This window comes from Trichoplax adhaerens, genomic scaffold (assembly GCF_000150275.1).
Source record: "Trichoplax adhaerens TRIADscaffold_40 genomic scaffold, whole genome shotgun sequence".
In the NCBI taxonomy this organism is placed as follows: domain Eukaryota; kingdom Metazoa; phylum Placozoa; class Uniplacotomia; order Trichoplacea; family Trichoplacidae; genus Trichoplax; species Trichoplax adhaerens.
This window is the reverse complement of record NW_002060980.1, coordinates 98,943-112,706: the sequence shown is the minus strand read 5'-3', so window position 1 is coordinate 112,706 and position 13,764 is coordinate 98,943. Positions and strand designations below refer to the sequence as shown.

General features: G+C 32.2%; 3 protein-coding genes across 3 annotated transcripts; 1 reads left to right on the top strand and 2 right to left on the bottom strand.

Annotated features, from left to right (window-relative positions):
• Positions 1 to 278: 278 nt before the first annotated feature.
• Positions 279 to 1,227, bottom strand: TRIADDRAFT_64410 (expressed hypothetical protein; the record flags this gene model as incomplete). Its single annotated transcript, XM_002118209.1, has 2 exons — positions 279 to 672; positions 784 to 1,227. The coding sequence occupies 2 exons, from the start codon at positions 1,225 to 1,227 to the stop codon at positions 568 to 570; spliced, it is 549 nt and encodes a 182-aa protein (XP_002118245.1). The 3' UTR covers positions 279 to 567.
• A 592-nt stretch (positions 1,228 to 1,819) lies between these two features.
• TRIADDRAFT_62287 (uncharacterized protein) lies at positions 1,820 to 4,442 on the top strand (the record flags this gene model as incomplete). The annotated part of the gene is made up of 10 exons (XM_002118228.1): positions 1,820 to 1,940; positions 2,709 to 2,778; positions 2,899 to 3,013; positions 3,201 to 3,279; positions 3,383 to 3,435; positions 3,554 to 3,607; positions 3,727 to 3,829; positions 3,949 to 4,032; positions 4,105 to 4,208; positions 4,284 to 4,442. The coding sequence occupies 10 exons, from the start codon at positions 1,820 to 1,822 to the stop codon at positions 4,440 to 4,442; spliced, it is 942 nt and encodes a 313-aa protein (XP_002118264.1).
• Positions 4,443 to 6,519: 2,077 nt separating this feature from the next.
• TRIADDRAFT_33842 (uncharacterized protein) lies at positions 6,520 to 9,888 on the bottom strand (the record flags this gene model as incomplete). Its single annotated transcript, XM_002118208.1, has 14 exons — positions 6,520 to 6,670; positions 6,757 to 6,890; positions 6,984 to 7,061; positions 7,133 to 7,196; positions 7,295 to 7,392; positions 7,459 to 7,560; positions 7,638 to 7,694; positions 7,777 to 7,860; positions 8,141 to 8,332; positions 8,482 to 8,664; positions 8,838 to 8,950; positions 9,083 to 9,185; positions 9,481 to 9,663; positions 9,808 to 9,888. Coding segments are annotated over 14 exons (1,623 nt in total), but the record flags the coding sequence as incomplete, so codon positions are not given.
• Positions 9,889 to 13,764: the final 3,876 nt, after the last annotated feature.

Genomic DNA, 13,764 nt, shown 5'->3' with positions numbered 1-13,764 from the left:
AACAATTCATATATTGTACTGCAATCTTTCATTCCGAAAAATACCGTTTAAAGAGAGCTGAAAGAATGCTTGGAGATAATGGTCGAATCTAATGAAATAATCTATGCTTTAACAATACTGCAGTACAATACATACCGTACACGCCGTGATTGCAAGTTCGACTAATTACAATGTTGTAGGGGATGTAAAATCAAATCACTAATTAAAGCTTAATTCTCTGTAGGCAGTGAGTAAGACTTATAATACTCTTTACTCTTTATTAAGAAAAATATGCAATTAACAAAGGTAGTGCGTTATTACAACGAGGGAAAAAATGTCGACTAAGTCTGCTGTTATAATGTATTAGAAAATTTCAGGAAAATTACTGAAAATGAGCTACCATAGATAAGACATTTCCGCAAGATTCTAAACAGTAATATTTCTATATTTACAAATTCTTACATATCTACTTCAATTAAATTAAAATTTACAATGTAATATGTTTTTAATATCTCAATATAAAATTCATCCGCTCGCTTAGAGAATATAAAAATAATACCGTATTTGCATTGAACAGAATGAACGCAATCATGGCTGGCTGTACTTAGTTATTGTTTCTTCAATATCTGAGATCCCGGCTAGCAGTTTTTGGACTTGCTCTTGATCCATCTCAAACAATACAGAATCGCTACCCTGCAACATCATCAGACACGGATAATCAACATTTAAAGAATCGCTGCACCGAAATCATAGCATTCAATATCAGCCCTTAATAGCTTCATGGAGATTATTTACTAGCATTACCTGATCATGTAACCGAGATTTAGACTTTAGTTCAACAATAGCCGTGGGTTTATTGATTTTATCAATACTTTTCGATTGAGCAGACACGTCAATTCGCCAGCTAAAACTTTTTAATTTGTCTTCCCAAAGTGATTGCTGAATTAATACATCATGCAGCTTTATCCGATTAACTTTCCAAAACTTAGTGATACCATTACATTCATCAGGACTTAACTGATTGTTCTCTTGCATTTGTTTCAACTTTATTCCCAGATCATTCACATCGACATCATTAATGACAATATCTTGAAGTAGGCTGCTGTATTTATCTACAATTTGTTCAAATTCAGCGATTGAACTATTTGGTAATATTTGCTCGTGAAGGTAATCGTTCTCAATAGATTCATTATAGTACATGCGTTTAGATATCCCATTTAATAGACCTAACGTTTTCTTGACATCCATGATTTCAAGCTAAGGGCAGAATCACACTTAAATTCTCCACATCAGAAATGATCAGAAATAGCTGCCGTCGTTACTATACTATAAAGTAAATGTAGTATTTTAAAGGCTCTATAATGTTTTCAACTGCAACAGGAATTCAGTCGTAAATTTATATAGAGTCTGGATCTACTTTTCACCTTTCCAATTTGATTTTAAATCTTGCGCTTGCTGAAGAAATCCTTGAAGAACCTCGAATCGTCCAGTACTGTACACTGAGTGTACAGTACAGTACAACACTCACTCTTTTTAGTATGTTTGCATTTGGTCACCCGACCGACACCGAGGCAAATTGAGTACAGACAGACATGCGGGCGTACGTTCGGACGAAAACTTGCATTACTGTACATGTACCTATGATACGGTACAACTCATACAAGATTGTCTATGAAGTGTATTACACAGTATGATACGGTACAGCAATCTACTAGGAAAGCTATTGACCTACTATACAACAAATACATTAGTACTCGATTTTACTTTCCAGGCAGATTGGCTTGTTCAACCATCACTAAATACTGTAGAAGCTCATTGAAGCATGTAGAATTGCCGAAACATGGGGAAATCATCTAAGGATAAAAGGGACATTTATTACAGGCAGGCAAAGGAAGAAGGCTGGAGGGCCAGAAGTGCATTTAAACTATTACAAATTGATGAAGAATTTACTATATTTAAAGGTGAATTCTCGATAGCCTATCGCCACATTCTGATGATTTGAGTCAATTTTGCAGCAAATACGGGTAATGTACCTCTAGTGACTGCTAGGTATATCTAGCAATTCATAGTATAGCTCTAAATTGAAGTTTTACAAAGTTTAGATGATAGTATCGGTTTATACTATCCAATCAACTTACTTTGCTGCATATACAGTACAGTACATATTCGATTGTCTTTGTATAGTCAGCAGATACCACAAAGTGAAGAACTTCCTTTCATATGATCGCAGAGATGAATAGTACATCGGATACTCTTATTATTGAGACGAACGATGATATACAATAAGCTCTTATAGGTAGCTGAGATATTTATGTGCAAGAGGCTCTTTAGCGGTCACCAGAAAAACCTTACTTCGACTATACGTGTACTCGTATTTATGTTAATGATGACATTCATACTTGCAATATACTGCATGCACATGCATGTCGTGCAATCATCATCACGCGTATTGAATTAAAGGCGTAAATCATTCACCATATTATACCGTTTAAGTAAATCGTAATTGCTGGTATAGTATATCATTTATGTTAATATAGAATTCTTAGTACATATAAATATTAAATGTTTTATAACTATACAGATCTTTATAATGGTTGTACAGTATACAGCCAAGGACTACTAGAAAAGTTGCTTTTCCTGGTTCATGCTACTGCATGCATGCATGTAAATCATTAGGTACAGTCGTTCAAGATTTTACTTCTAAATCAGTCACTAAATTTGATATTCAGGCGTAACGCGAGCTGTGGATTTATGCGCCGCTCCAGGAAGCTGGAGTCAAGTACTAAGCAAGAAATTAAGGTGATTAATAATGTGTAGACTGTACAGTGTACATTGCACAAGAGGACATACACAATATCATTGTCCAAGCAATTTTATTAAAGAGTGTATCGTCGTATTTATTTGACATATCAAAATTAGAAATCAAGAAAACCTATCTGAAGCAGAACAAAGCAAAGTAAAGATTGTTGCTGTTGATTTACAAGCCATGGCTCCTTTGGATGGAGTTATACAGATTCAAGGAGATATTACCAGCGTATGCTAACGTTATATTACAATATTATTGTACGATCTATTCTAACTCTTACGTTTTTAGTTTCTTACTAGTAGACTATTAAAAATAAATTATTATTAAGATATTAAGGCCGAATTATTGTTGTATTATTATTACTATCAAATTTGATTGTGCAGTCTAATGGTATGTCCTATAATTTGGAAATCAGGTATCAACGGCTAATCGAATCATTGACTATTTTGAGGGAGAAAAGGCGGACTTGGTAGTCTGCGATGGTGCTCCAGATGGTAACAACTACCTGTTTTATCTGAATTTTGAGATTATTAAAGCGAATTAAATTTTGTACTGTAGCGCTAAAGTAAAAATTAAAACTTTCAATTCTGGTTTAAGTTACCGGACAGCATGATTTAGATGAATATTTTCAAGCACAACTTCTACTAGCTGTAAGTAGGAATTAGTAAACTGTCCTCATCTATCCAATTAACTTCTGATTTCTAATAAACGTTATTTACTTAATACTGATCTTGCGTTCCATTTTGACCCAAATTTATGATTATTTAGGCATTAAATATCACGAATCACGTCCTTAAATCAGGTGGCACTTTTATTGCAAAGGTACTATTGCTTCCTAATTTATTGTATTACATCAAAATAATATGAACCGGCTACCCGTGTTAATGACTCGAGACGTGCAAGTAATAGGCAACAAAATCATTTTGCTTTTACGTTTAAAGATTTTTCGCGGAAAAGATGTATCATTATTGTATTCTCAGCTGAGAGTATTTTTTCCGAATGTTACAATTAGTAAGCCTCGAAGTTCCCGAAATTCGAGCATTGGTATGATATATAATAGCCATACTAACTAAGCTTCACAAGTGGCCATCCAATACTATTGATTCCTTACTTTAGCTAAATCATTAATAAAACATTAATTTAACATTTCTTTCACATTGTAGAAGCATTTGTAGTTTGCAGAAATTACAGCCAACCTGAAGGCTTCACACCAACGATGACTAATCCCTTGTTAAACAATGACTATGGTACAAAATATTGAATGTTTTTCTTCAAATCCTATGTTATAATGCTTACTAATCAAAAAATTTTTGATAAAGAACTTAGCTTTATTGATTTACAAGAAGAAAATCAGATAATTATCCCGTTTGTTGCATGCGGTGATTTAAGTGCTTATGATGCAGACATGAATTATCCTTTGCAGGTTTGTGTCTTCTCTTTACAATACAAGAAGTCTTTTCGTTTCTACTATTACCGTAGTGTTATATTTTTCAAATAGAAGACTGAAGATTATAAACAGCTCCCTCCAACACAAGCTCCCATAGATCCTCCTTACAAGACAGCTTGCTACTTAAAAAGAAACAACCTTTTAAAGCCGAAAAGTGAAACGAGTAATGGAAATTCCAATAATGATGAGACTGTACAGTCGGGGGATTGATGTTGATAAAGTTATTCATTATTGCAGTATACATAGTCTCTCATTTAAATGTTAGAAAATTCTAAATTTTGTAATTTTGATATCTTCTATTAAGAAGCATGATAAACAACATTTACGCCATATCATAAATTAACGCAGAATCAACCTCCCCATGCGTGGTTATATAGTTATATCTATAGCGTACATGTAATTGCAGTACTATAATGACACCACTAATGGCCATAAGGTGTATTCAAAAGCGATTTAAATGCTGGATAACAGTACTGCCATTGTCGTAATACACTGGTATCACCATAGAAGTAGCTTTTCTGTTCAAAATAAATCAATCGTACTAAACCTAAAAAATATTTAACTTAACACAAGGGCACTTCCTTATAGAATTCGGTTTATAGGAAAGCTTTAAATTTTATCACAATATCCGAAAGAGAGATGCTATGAGAACAAAATGCATATGTTGTGTTCTGAATTATTTATCAGTATCCTGTTTCATCGGAGCCATTATTTCAATTCTAGTTCGCTAGAAAGTAGTAAGTTTACAAACATTGAAAGATAGCAACTCTTCAAGTATACTCCTACACCTTTATGGAAGACAATGCCGTGAACAATTCGTATCAGCATCCAATAACTTTATCATAGTATTAAATACATCAGGAAGGCCACAAAACCTACAGTAAAAGCTGTGATAGATAACAGCTCATACAATTATTTGTATAATTTATGATAACTCCAAATGCTTAGCACATGCGAATACACTTCGTATACATGTTTTCTAGAATGGATATGACGATTTCAAAAATAAAATAAAAATAATAGTTATGAGAACCTCCGATATAGTTATATTAGATTTTTAAGAGGAAAAATTTCTAGCGGTAGTCACTCAAAATATTTTAACAACGTAAAAAACAATCATCTCATAGGTTTAGCAACACCAGTCAGCCAGATTTAGTAGCTGCTAATAAATCAATATTAAATAATCAATATGATCATTACTTTATACAGTAGCGGGTTATAGTATTTCGGAAATAAAATATTATTATTTCAGGTTTTTGATATTCCTATTGCTGCAAGCACAGAAGCTTGAAAGGCTTATACTGTAAAGATATTCCACCATCGTTAACGCTACCGCAACTTAATAGAGAGTAAGTCCAAGGTGACAAAGTCTAAAAAAGTACGCCTTAGAATATCTAAATTTATAAGTGGTTATTCATAAATGTATATAGTTGCAAATTAGACTAATAACTTAACGGTTATCAAAAGACCGATATAATTTATCTGTGGATAGAAATAGCGGTGCTATTATTGACGATCCTACTACAGTAGAACGCCAATCAAGATATGCTATATAATTTTTTTAAGATATAACGGTTTACAAGTGTAATAGAAATTTTAAAATTTGGAATTTGTATTAACTTTGAAATAAGTTATTCATGATCTGGTCATCACGATGAAGAGCTATTGAGTCAGACACTCTTTGATTATCTTCTGTTGTCCCTCTGTTGGCCTTCGTAATACTGATGTATCCTGCTATCAACCATATTACTTCCGTAGCCTATATATCGCAATAATTATTAATAATTATTATCTAAGCATTAGTTTCAGACAAAGGAATACAAGTGTAACTATCAAATAACCTCCTCTTTTTTATCCATCACAAATGTTAACTTTTGTGTTCTGCTTTCTGGTGATCGCACGTTAATATCAAGATGCTGATCAACTACTATAATTAAATCTCTTCCTTTACATATATACGATATTATTGTTTCAAATGAATAGGAATTGATAGGTCTCTATAATAATTACAATACAATACAAAATAAAGCATTAAGCAAATTGAAAATGTACGTAAATTAAATGGAAATAGAGTTTCAAAACATGAATTGAATGTATTTAGAAAATTTATTACTAGGCTAGTATCGTGGTGTATGCTGAAACCATTTTCGTGTACTGCTAAGCAAATAGCTACTTCTTCGGTACTGACACGTTGCTAAATCGTTTGATTAATAATAAATATTAAGTTTCCACAATTAGTTATTTACGGTTATTGCTATCACCAAATGATATGATACTAACGTATTTATCAAGATATAATCTTACTTACCTTGACTCTATAAATTTTACTACCAAAATGGGGCCATCTTCTCACTACAGTAATATAAATTTTGATGCAGTCTTTTTTTGTCCGATTACATAAGGTTGACCACTTTTCAGCTAGTTGACGAGACAGTATCCTATAAAAGAGTGAAGTTAATTAATTAACAAGTATACTTGAAGCTATTGAATTAAAGTAAATCAAGATCAAAACTTTCAATCTTACTTCATTTCATCAACAGAAATTGCTTTGAATTGTTTTGGATAGAATCTATCCAAGACCTCTAACAGTTGCTGTTGATTATAAGTTATCATTTTTAAATTACTGTCAGATGTCTGTTTATAATCTCCAAATTCGATCTAGAAATAACAGATTATTAGAAATAAATTACATCATGATATTATCTCACATTACGAATTCAGCACATTTTTTAATAAACTTTCAAAGCAAACCTGAGCCATTAATGCTGCTAATTCCAAGGCTAAATCTTTATTAACGCGAAATTTTCCATTACAAACTTCGCTACTAACCTATTAACAATGATAATGGAATAAACTTTAATTACTATATGTTCTTTAAATTCAAAATATTCTCTACTAACTTGATAAATCAACAGTAATCTTTCCATCTCAGTTTCATCTTTAACCAGGCTTTTAAGATAGTACCTGTATTTTTCATTATATCAACAAAATGAACTTTATCTACTTATTTAAGTACGGCAGCATGTATGCACGTTATTAAATGTTGACGATCATATTGTTACCTATTTTTAAAGTGAAACTTTATCACATGGGATGTATCTAACTTTCCAGAATGCCCTTCTCTATAAGTTTGCTCCCATTTTGACATCACATCGCAAATCTTAAATGATTAATAAATCTGATGATTATTAACTGGACACAACACTTGTTAATGTAATCTACTGACCTTTAAAGATGGCTGTAAGTAGTATTCCATATCATTTGTCTTCCAAGGATTATCGCAATATAAAGCAAACCCACTTAAGTATGGCTTCCTGATACCAATCTCCTAATATAGATTGTTAAATGATCAATATTTTAATATATGTGTACTAAATTTAATTCGAACATAATTAGTAATTTTACCGTCGCGAGTCGTTCCGTAACTTCTGCGATTGTTGAACAGCTATCAAAATGTACATCCTAATGTGATAATTAAAATTCATAGATAGAGACGGTATTAGGTATTAATTAATTACATATAATCAACAATTTCTGTTCTTACCTGTTTCAATCCATTGGTTAAGTGTATTGACAGAGATATAGGCTCTTGATTATCTTGCATACCTTGCATGAGAACAGCAGTAATCTAAAGGAAGAGATAGGTGTGCTCAATCATGATGATATCGTATTGGATTCCAAGTGAATATGTCAACAACATAATCATTACAGTTATATTACTGGCATAAACAGTAAAAAAAGTGATTGTTTATAGTTCTATCTATCTGATTGAATAGAATGGAATAATTTATATCACACTCATAAACGATCTCTATGTAACTGGCAAATCTTAAATCCTTTAATGAAAAATTCAAACTTGCAATGAAGGAAGAAAATAATTTTTTTTTTTATTGCTACTTAGAACTTACTTCGACTTTCGAAGGAAAACAGTGCCTACTTCCATTTTCTAGAGCACGATTTAATATGTATTGACAGTAAATCGCACAACGACCTGAATTCGAAGTTTCATCAGCACTTCTATACAAATGTAGCTGAAGAAATTGTAAAATTTTATCTTTTGGTGGGAAAAGTGCTACTGCAAAGAATAGAAATTGCCAGTACTATATAGGAAACAAAAGAAGATATCAGTCAGCTCAGGTTGACAGCCTCTTACTAAATATAATTTATCGATCCATAATACATATTTTATATAATGCAAAAATTGTTACCTATTATCCACAAATCAGACTTAGAGTTTTAAATACTTCACCTGAATTACAACATAGGGTGGATCTTCATTTGGAAGATTGGATGTTTGCTTAATTAGCTGACAGAAAAACTCGTTTTGTAGTTGTTTTTGTTTCCAGCAAGATTTGAGTGTATTTTGTATTAGGGAAACATGATAGCCAATGGCATTATGGACTATTTCAGCGCTGGTGTATAACTGAAGCGACTACAATTTAAGGATAATAAATTTAATTTATAGATACGGAAGATATCCAGTTCTATATTTCCACATATTCCTTATATCAAGCAAGTATAAAAGAGATTTCAAAATAGCCTTGCCATACTTGAGATAGTCAATTTGTTTACTAGACAATACATTAATTAACTGTTATTAATAACCTTAAAAAGTAGCATTGCTTCCTTTTGAAGGGGCTCAGAGGGTAAAGTTGTCAATGGTTTCCTAATAGGTTCTTTGGTATGGCACATTATAGGATGTTTCCATAAGCCGAAATCTATCGTCCAAAGTAAGGGATATATTTTTACTATTAATTATAACTAGCTCATTTCGCGCCACATTGCTGGAGGTTGTACTGTTAACATGGTAAGACTGATTATCTAATTTAATTCCTTTAAAGCGCACTAACCTAAATTGGATGTTAGACTTCTAAGCATTAGCTTCTCGTATTCGCTACCAATGTACTCTTCTATATTGCCGGTAGCTAGAGCGATGTGATATAACCAGTTATCCTGTAATCAAGACAATCGTCAGAATGATGTAATACAAATTAAATGCTGCAATTTTTAATTTCGTCGGGTTGTAAGATATACACGCAAATTTAAGTGCGGCAGCTATCATAACGTCAAATACAACTATTCAGCAACTGATAATAATGGCAATTTCTTGATCAAGACAATTTGGAATAATTATAAAGGTCGTTATAACTCATACACTATACACGGTAAAATATGAACCACTATAAATTACCGCGATTCTGAGAAACTGCAAATAATTTGATATGAATTGATCCTCCCTCCATCTCACCTTTTCTTTTTTATCTCCCTGAACTAATATATAGGTCGACGGTTGATCGACAGGATCGATAGCAATTGTAAAATTACTCGCGATTCCACCCATTTGCTCATCGTTACATTCAATATCCGATTCCGATTCTCGTTCAATATCATGCACGCTCGCGCCTTTCAAAGGTATTATTCCCAACGGGATCTGAATTAATGTTAATTGAAGATTAATTAATGCAAAAACGCAATAACGATTAGTCCTATCCCATTAACTAATCATTTACGATCTACGATATACCCATATATATAAGAAATTTTCAATCTAATACATCACTATTCTATTACTAACCTTATCTCCTTGATTTTTGAAGTAGAAGAAGGTATTTTCAGTGACTTGGCACCAGCATTTTCTAGTTCTTCCCAATTTGACCTGAAAATATGATTTAATACTGAGTGAAAAGAAATCAATTTATTCATCGTCTCAAACAGATAATTAGAAATAAATTAGAAATTGTAGGATTGCAAAAATTACCTTGTGCAACCAACCATGGTACGCTGTAGTTTCTGATTCTAACATATCTCTCGCAGATTGATGTTGACTATCATGGCTTTGTTTTAAATTTTCACGAAATACTATCCAATTATTGCATAAATTTAGTATAGAGTTACTGCTTTTGATATTCTTATTAGTAAAATTATGTGGTAGCATCGTAAATGTGATTATATTATTTCAAATTACGGCAGTAGATCATTCATCGTACGCGCTAGCTAAAATTTGTTTTTAACCTTTTATCCATTTATCGGCTAGGATTGCTGTGTCTGCTGACAAGAGGTATGAGCGACCACCTGCAACGATCTATTAGCAAGATAAATAAAAGTGTTTTAACTAATCTAATTAAAATCTCAGTAATTACGGGCTAATTTCCAAAATCGAAATATTTAGAAAATGATATACTTTGGCAACCGGCAATTATTACCATAATATTTATTATCCTTATCAGAAAATCTAACCTCGATATTATTGGTGCCATCAGCACGCGTAACATGGTCTATCTCATTCAGTAAGATACAACCTTTAGGCTTCTTGGATACTTCAGTCTATCAATAGGACCCAAATATCAAGAATTAATATTACTTTAACTGAAGTTTTTCAACATGATAACGAGAGAATAACAATCGCTATACATTTGCTATAAATGATTGAATGAAAATTAGCTGTGACTATATATAAAAGAGCAGGAAAAAATATGAGTTAGGACTTTGACAAAGTCCTAATCATATGTATATTACAGCATGCTACTTAGTATTACTACATCATGAATCGATATTTCAGTTATTATACATAAATACAATTACTTACATGGGATTTATAGTAGCGTAATTTGCCATGCTTTAATACGAAGAATCCTCTTTTCCATTTCTTAGTCTTAAAGCTACACTTATTTAAATAACTTGTCATTTCACATATTTCCTAAAAAAGAATTTATAGTTATGAATAAGTAATCAACACTAGATTCTATATGCTAAATACTGTAAATTAATGAATAAATATATCACACAAAATTACATATTAGTTTATGGTAATTAATTCAATCCTGAAAAATTTGCATGTAATCGCATAACATCTAGATATAACATACATCACTGACTGCTGATTTCTGACGAATCTGCCTCAATGTATTAATGGCATCTACTTCAAAATCTTCTTGTGTTACGTAATGATGGCCAAATGTAGATTCACTAATGGTACTTGCTGCAATAGCACTTTCATCTGCTAGAAGCTCACCAGGTTGCGTCATTTTAGGTTTAATCCCTTTTATTTTCTTGATGTAGAAAAGCATTTAATATATTAATTAGGTAATATTACTATGGTACCTTATACTATAAATTCTTATTGACAAACCAAATCGAATTAATTAACTGTCTAACTTTCAGCCTGATAACATAGTGATTCCATCTTATTTAAAGTAATTATTTTGCAGTGTTATTTACCCGATGAGCGCTACCATATTTCTTAATATCATCTAGAGGGAAGGCATTATCTGGATGAGGATATAGGAGCAACGAGATACTCAGTAAACATTTAAAACTAAAGACATTAAAATTTATAACGGAATCACAACTGCCATTCTAGCCTAGATATTGCTAATGTTACTTTTGTAACAAACTGAAATTTCAATTGCAGCATATAGATCGGAAAGTTCTGTAGTGACTAGTACCTTTATAAGTATCAGGTAAGGTGATATTTAGACCTTGTAATGTTCTACTTGTGTCTTTAACTCCATTTTCTTTCTGCAATGTCAGAACAATATACAAAAACATCTTCATTTTAACAATTCGTACAATTAACAGCAAGTTTATGTTAACTTTGGGCTTAAATCGATTATAAGTGTAAGCATGATAATAATTCTGAAAATGGAAATACCGGTGGCAATTTTCTAGACAGACTAGTACTTCTTCTTCTATCATTATTATTGACCACAGATTTACTTCGACCAACGTGATTAACACGTTTTTTGGAAGTTGGTTCGCTATGGGTAGGATTGGATGCTTCTGAATTAGATCCGTCCCCTTCTCTTGACGTATAAGATGTAGCGGTATTTTTTCTAGGTGTAGTTGATGCTGATGAAGTATTCCTTCCAGATAACGTCGATAGTGAACTCTTCCTTGGTGTTAAATTGGTTGGTGATAACATTCCGGGTAAGGCAGAAGACGCTATGGAAACATTATCCAATTCATCAGATCGATGATGGCCATTGCGCTCTTCATCAGTAACACTACTACGGCTGCTTAATGGGGACGCTAAACGATTTGCTAGTATCCTTTCTTGTCTGGCTTCTCCGTTATGGTCATGATTATTGTTATGATGATTGTTATGAATGGGAGTGGATTCTAGTCTAGGTTGGTGTTGAGGATGCCTTGATACGGATCTCGGTGATTTTAAATCTTTATTATCACGCTTTAATTTATAAGAATGATTTGTACCGGTAGAGATTCCATTAGAACTACCGCCTCTACTATTATTGTTAGTATTATCATTCGTAGTTGCAATATCAGATATTTCTTGGGCAAAAACCTTTAAAAAATCATCCAAGCTATCCACTTTATTTTTAGCAGCGTTAGTTTTGATTGATTTCAATGCTGCGGGCGGTGGTGGTAACCCTTGTTCAACATATTCGTCGTCTATTGAAATAAAAACAAAACAAATAGTTACGATGAATAGGGCGTATTAAACTCTCTAACAGACGAAATTATATCGCTTTCCTGATTGTCTGAGAGGTATTTCATTTTTTTCAACGATAAGAGAATAATATTTTCTACATTATACTATGGTATTTCATTCATAAGGTATCGTAAAATGGGTCATTAAAAAATTGAAAAGAAAGAATTTCAAAATTATCCTACTGATAATTTTTTAGATGCCATTCAATACAATATAAAACGGATGATTATTATTACCATTCGTTTCCGATAGTTGCCATGTATCTGATAGCCTTTGGGTTGCCTTGACGGGAGCTAGAGATTTATCCTGTAGGAAAAAAGCAGAAAATTCGGTTTTCATGATATTTGATACAAGAGTAACGTTATTGTCTACGTAAAATAGAAATCAATAAAAATGCGTGACTAGCTACTGGATATTTTGTCATACAGATGCATTAATTTTCTTCATAAGATGGTGAATAAGATCATCTTTTTGATCACATTCATTCTTAAGATCATCCATCTAATAAGCAATTGAAGAAAGTCAACGTTAACACATATAAAAGAAAGAATGAACGTAGATCTATCGTTCTCCTATAGTAAATGCATCACCATTCCGTTCTTTCTATATATGGAGTGTATTGAGTAGTAATTAATTTTACTTTATACTTTTAAAAGCCGTTCCTTGAAAAATACAGTACGATACTACACTAAGAAATGTATCTATATGAGGAAGCAAAGCGCCAGACTAAACTGAGACTTTAAAATCTATCCATAAATGCAACTAAATGATGCTATTGAATAACGATTACTATCATTTATGGAAGTCTAATTTTGTGATCAACTAACTACATGAACAAGGGTTTCGTTTAAAAAATTTATTAAACTAATTCAACGTTAATATCGGCACTAAGTACCAAAATCAGTGAAAATATCATTTCTAATATTTGATAGCAAAATAGACGGTTACTTTTTTAATAAATTAAAATAACGACTAATTGTAGTTCGTTTAGGCTGTCCTATATGTTGTCTTAATTTATTTTGATATCACTAAACTTAAATTAATGTGAATCTAAAGCGTAAAATGTGGGTCAGGAAAAAACTA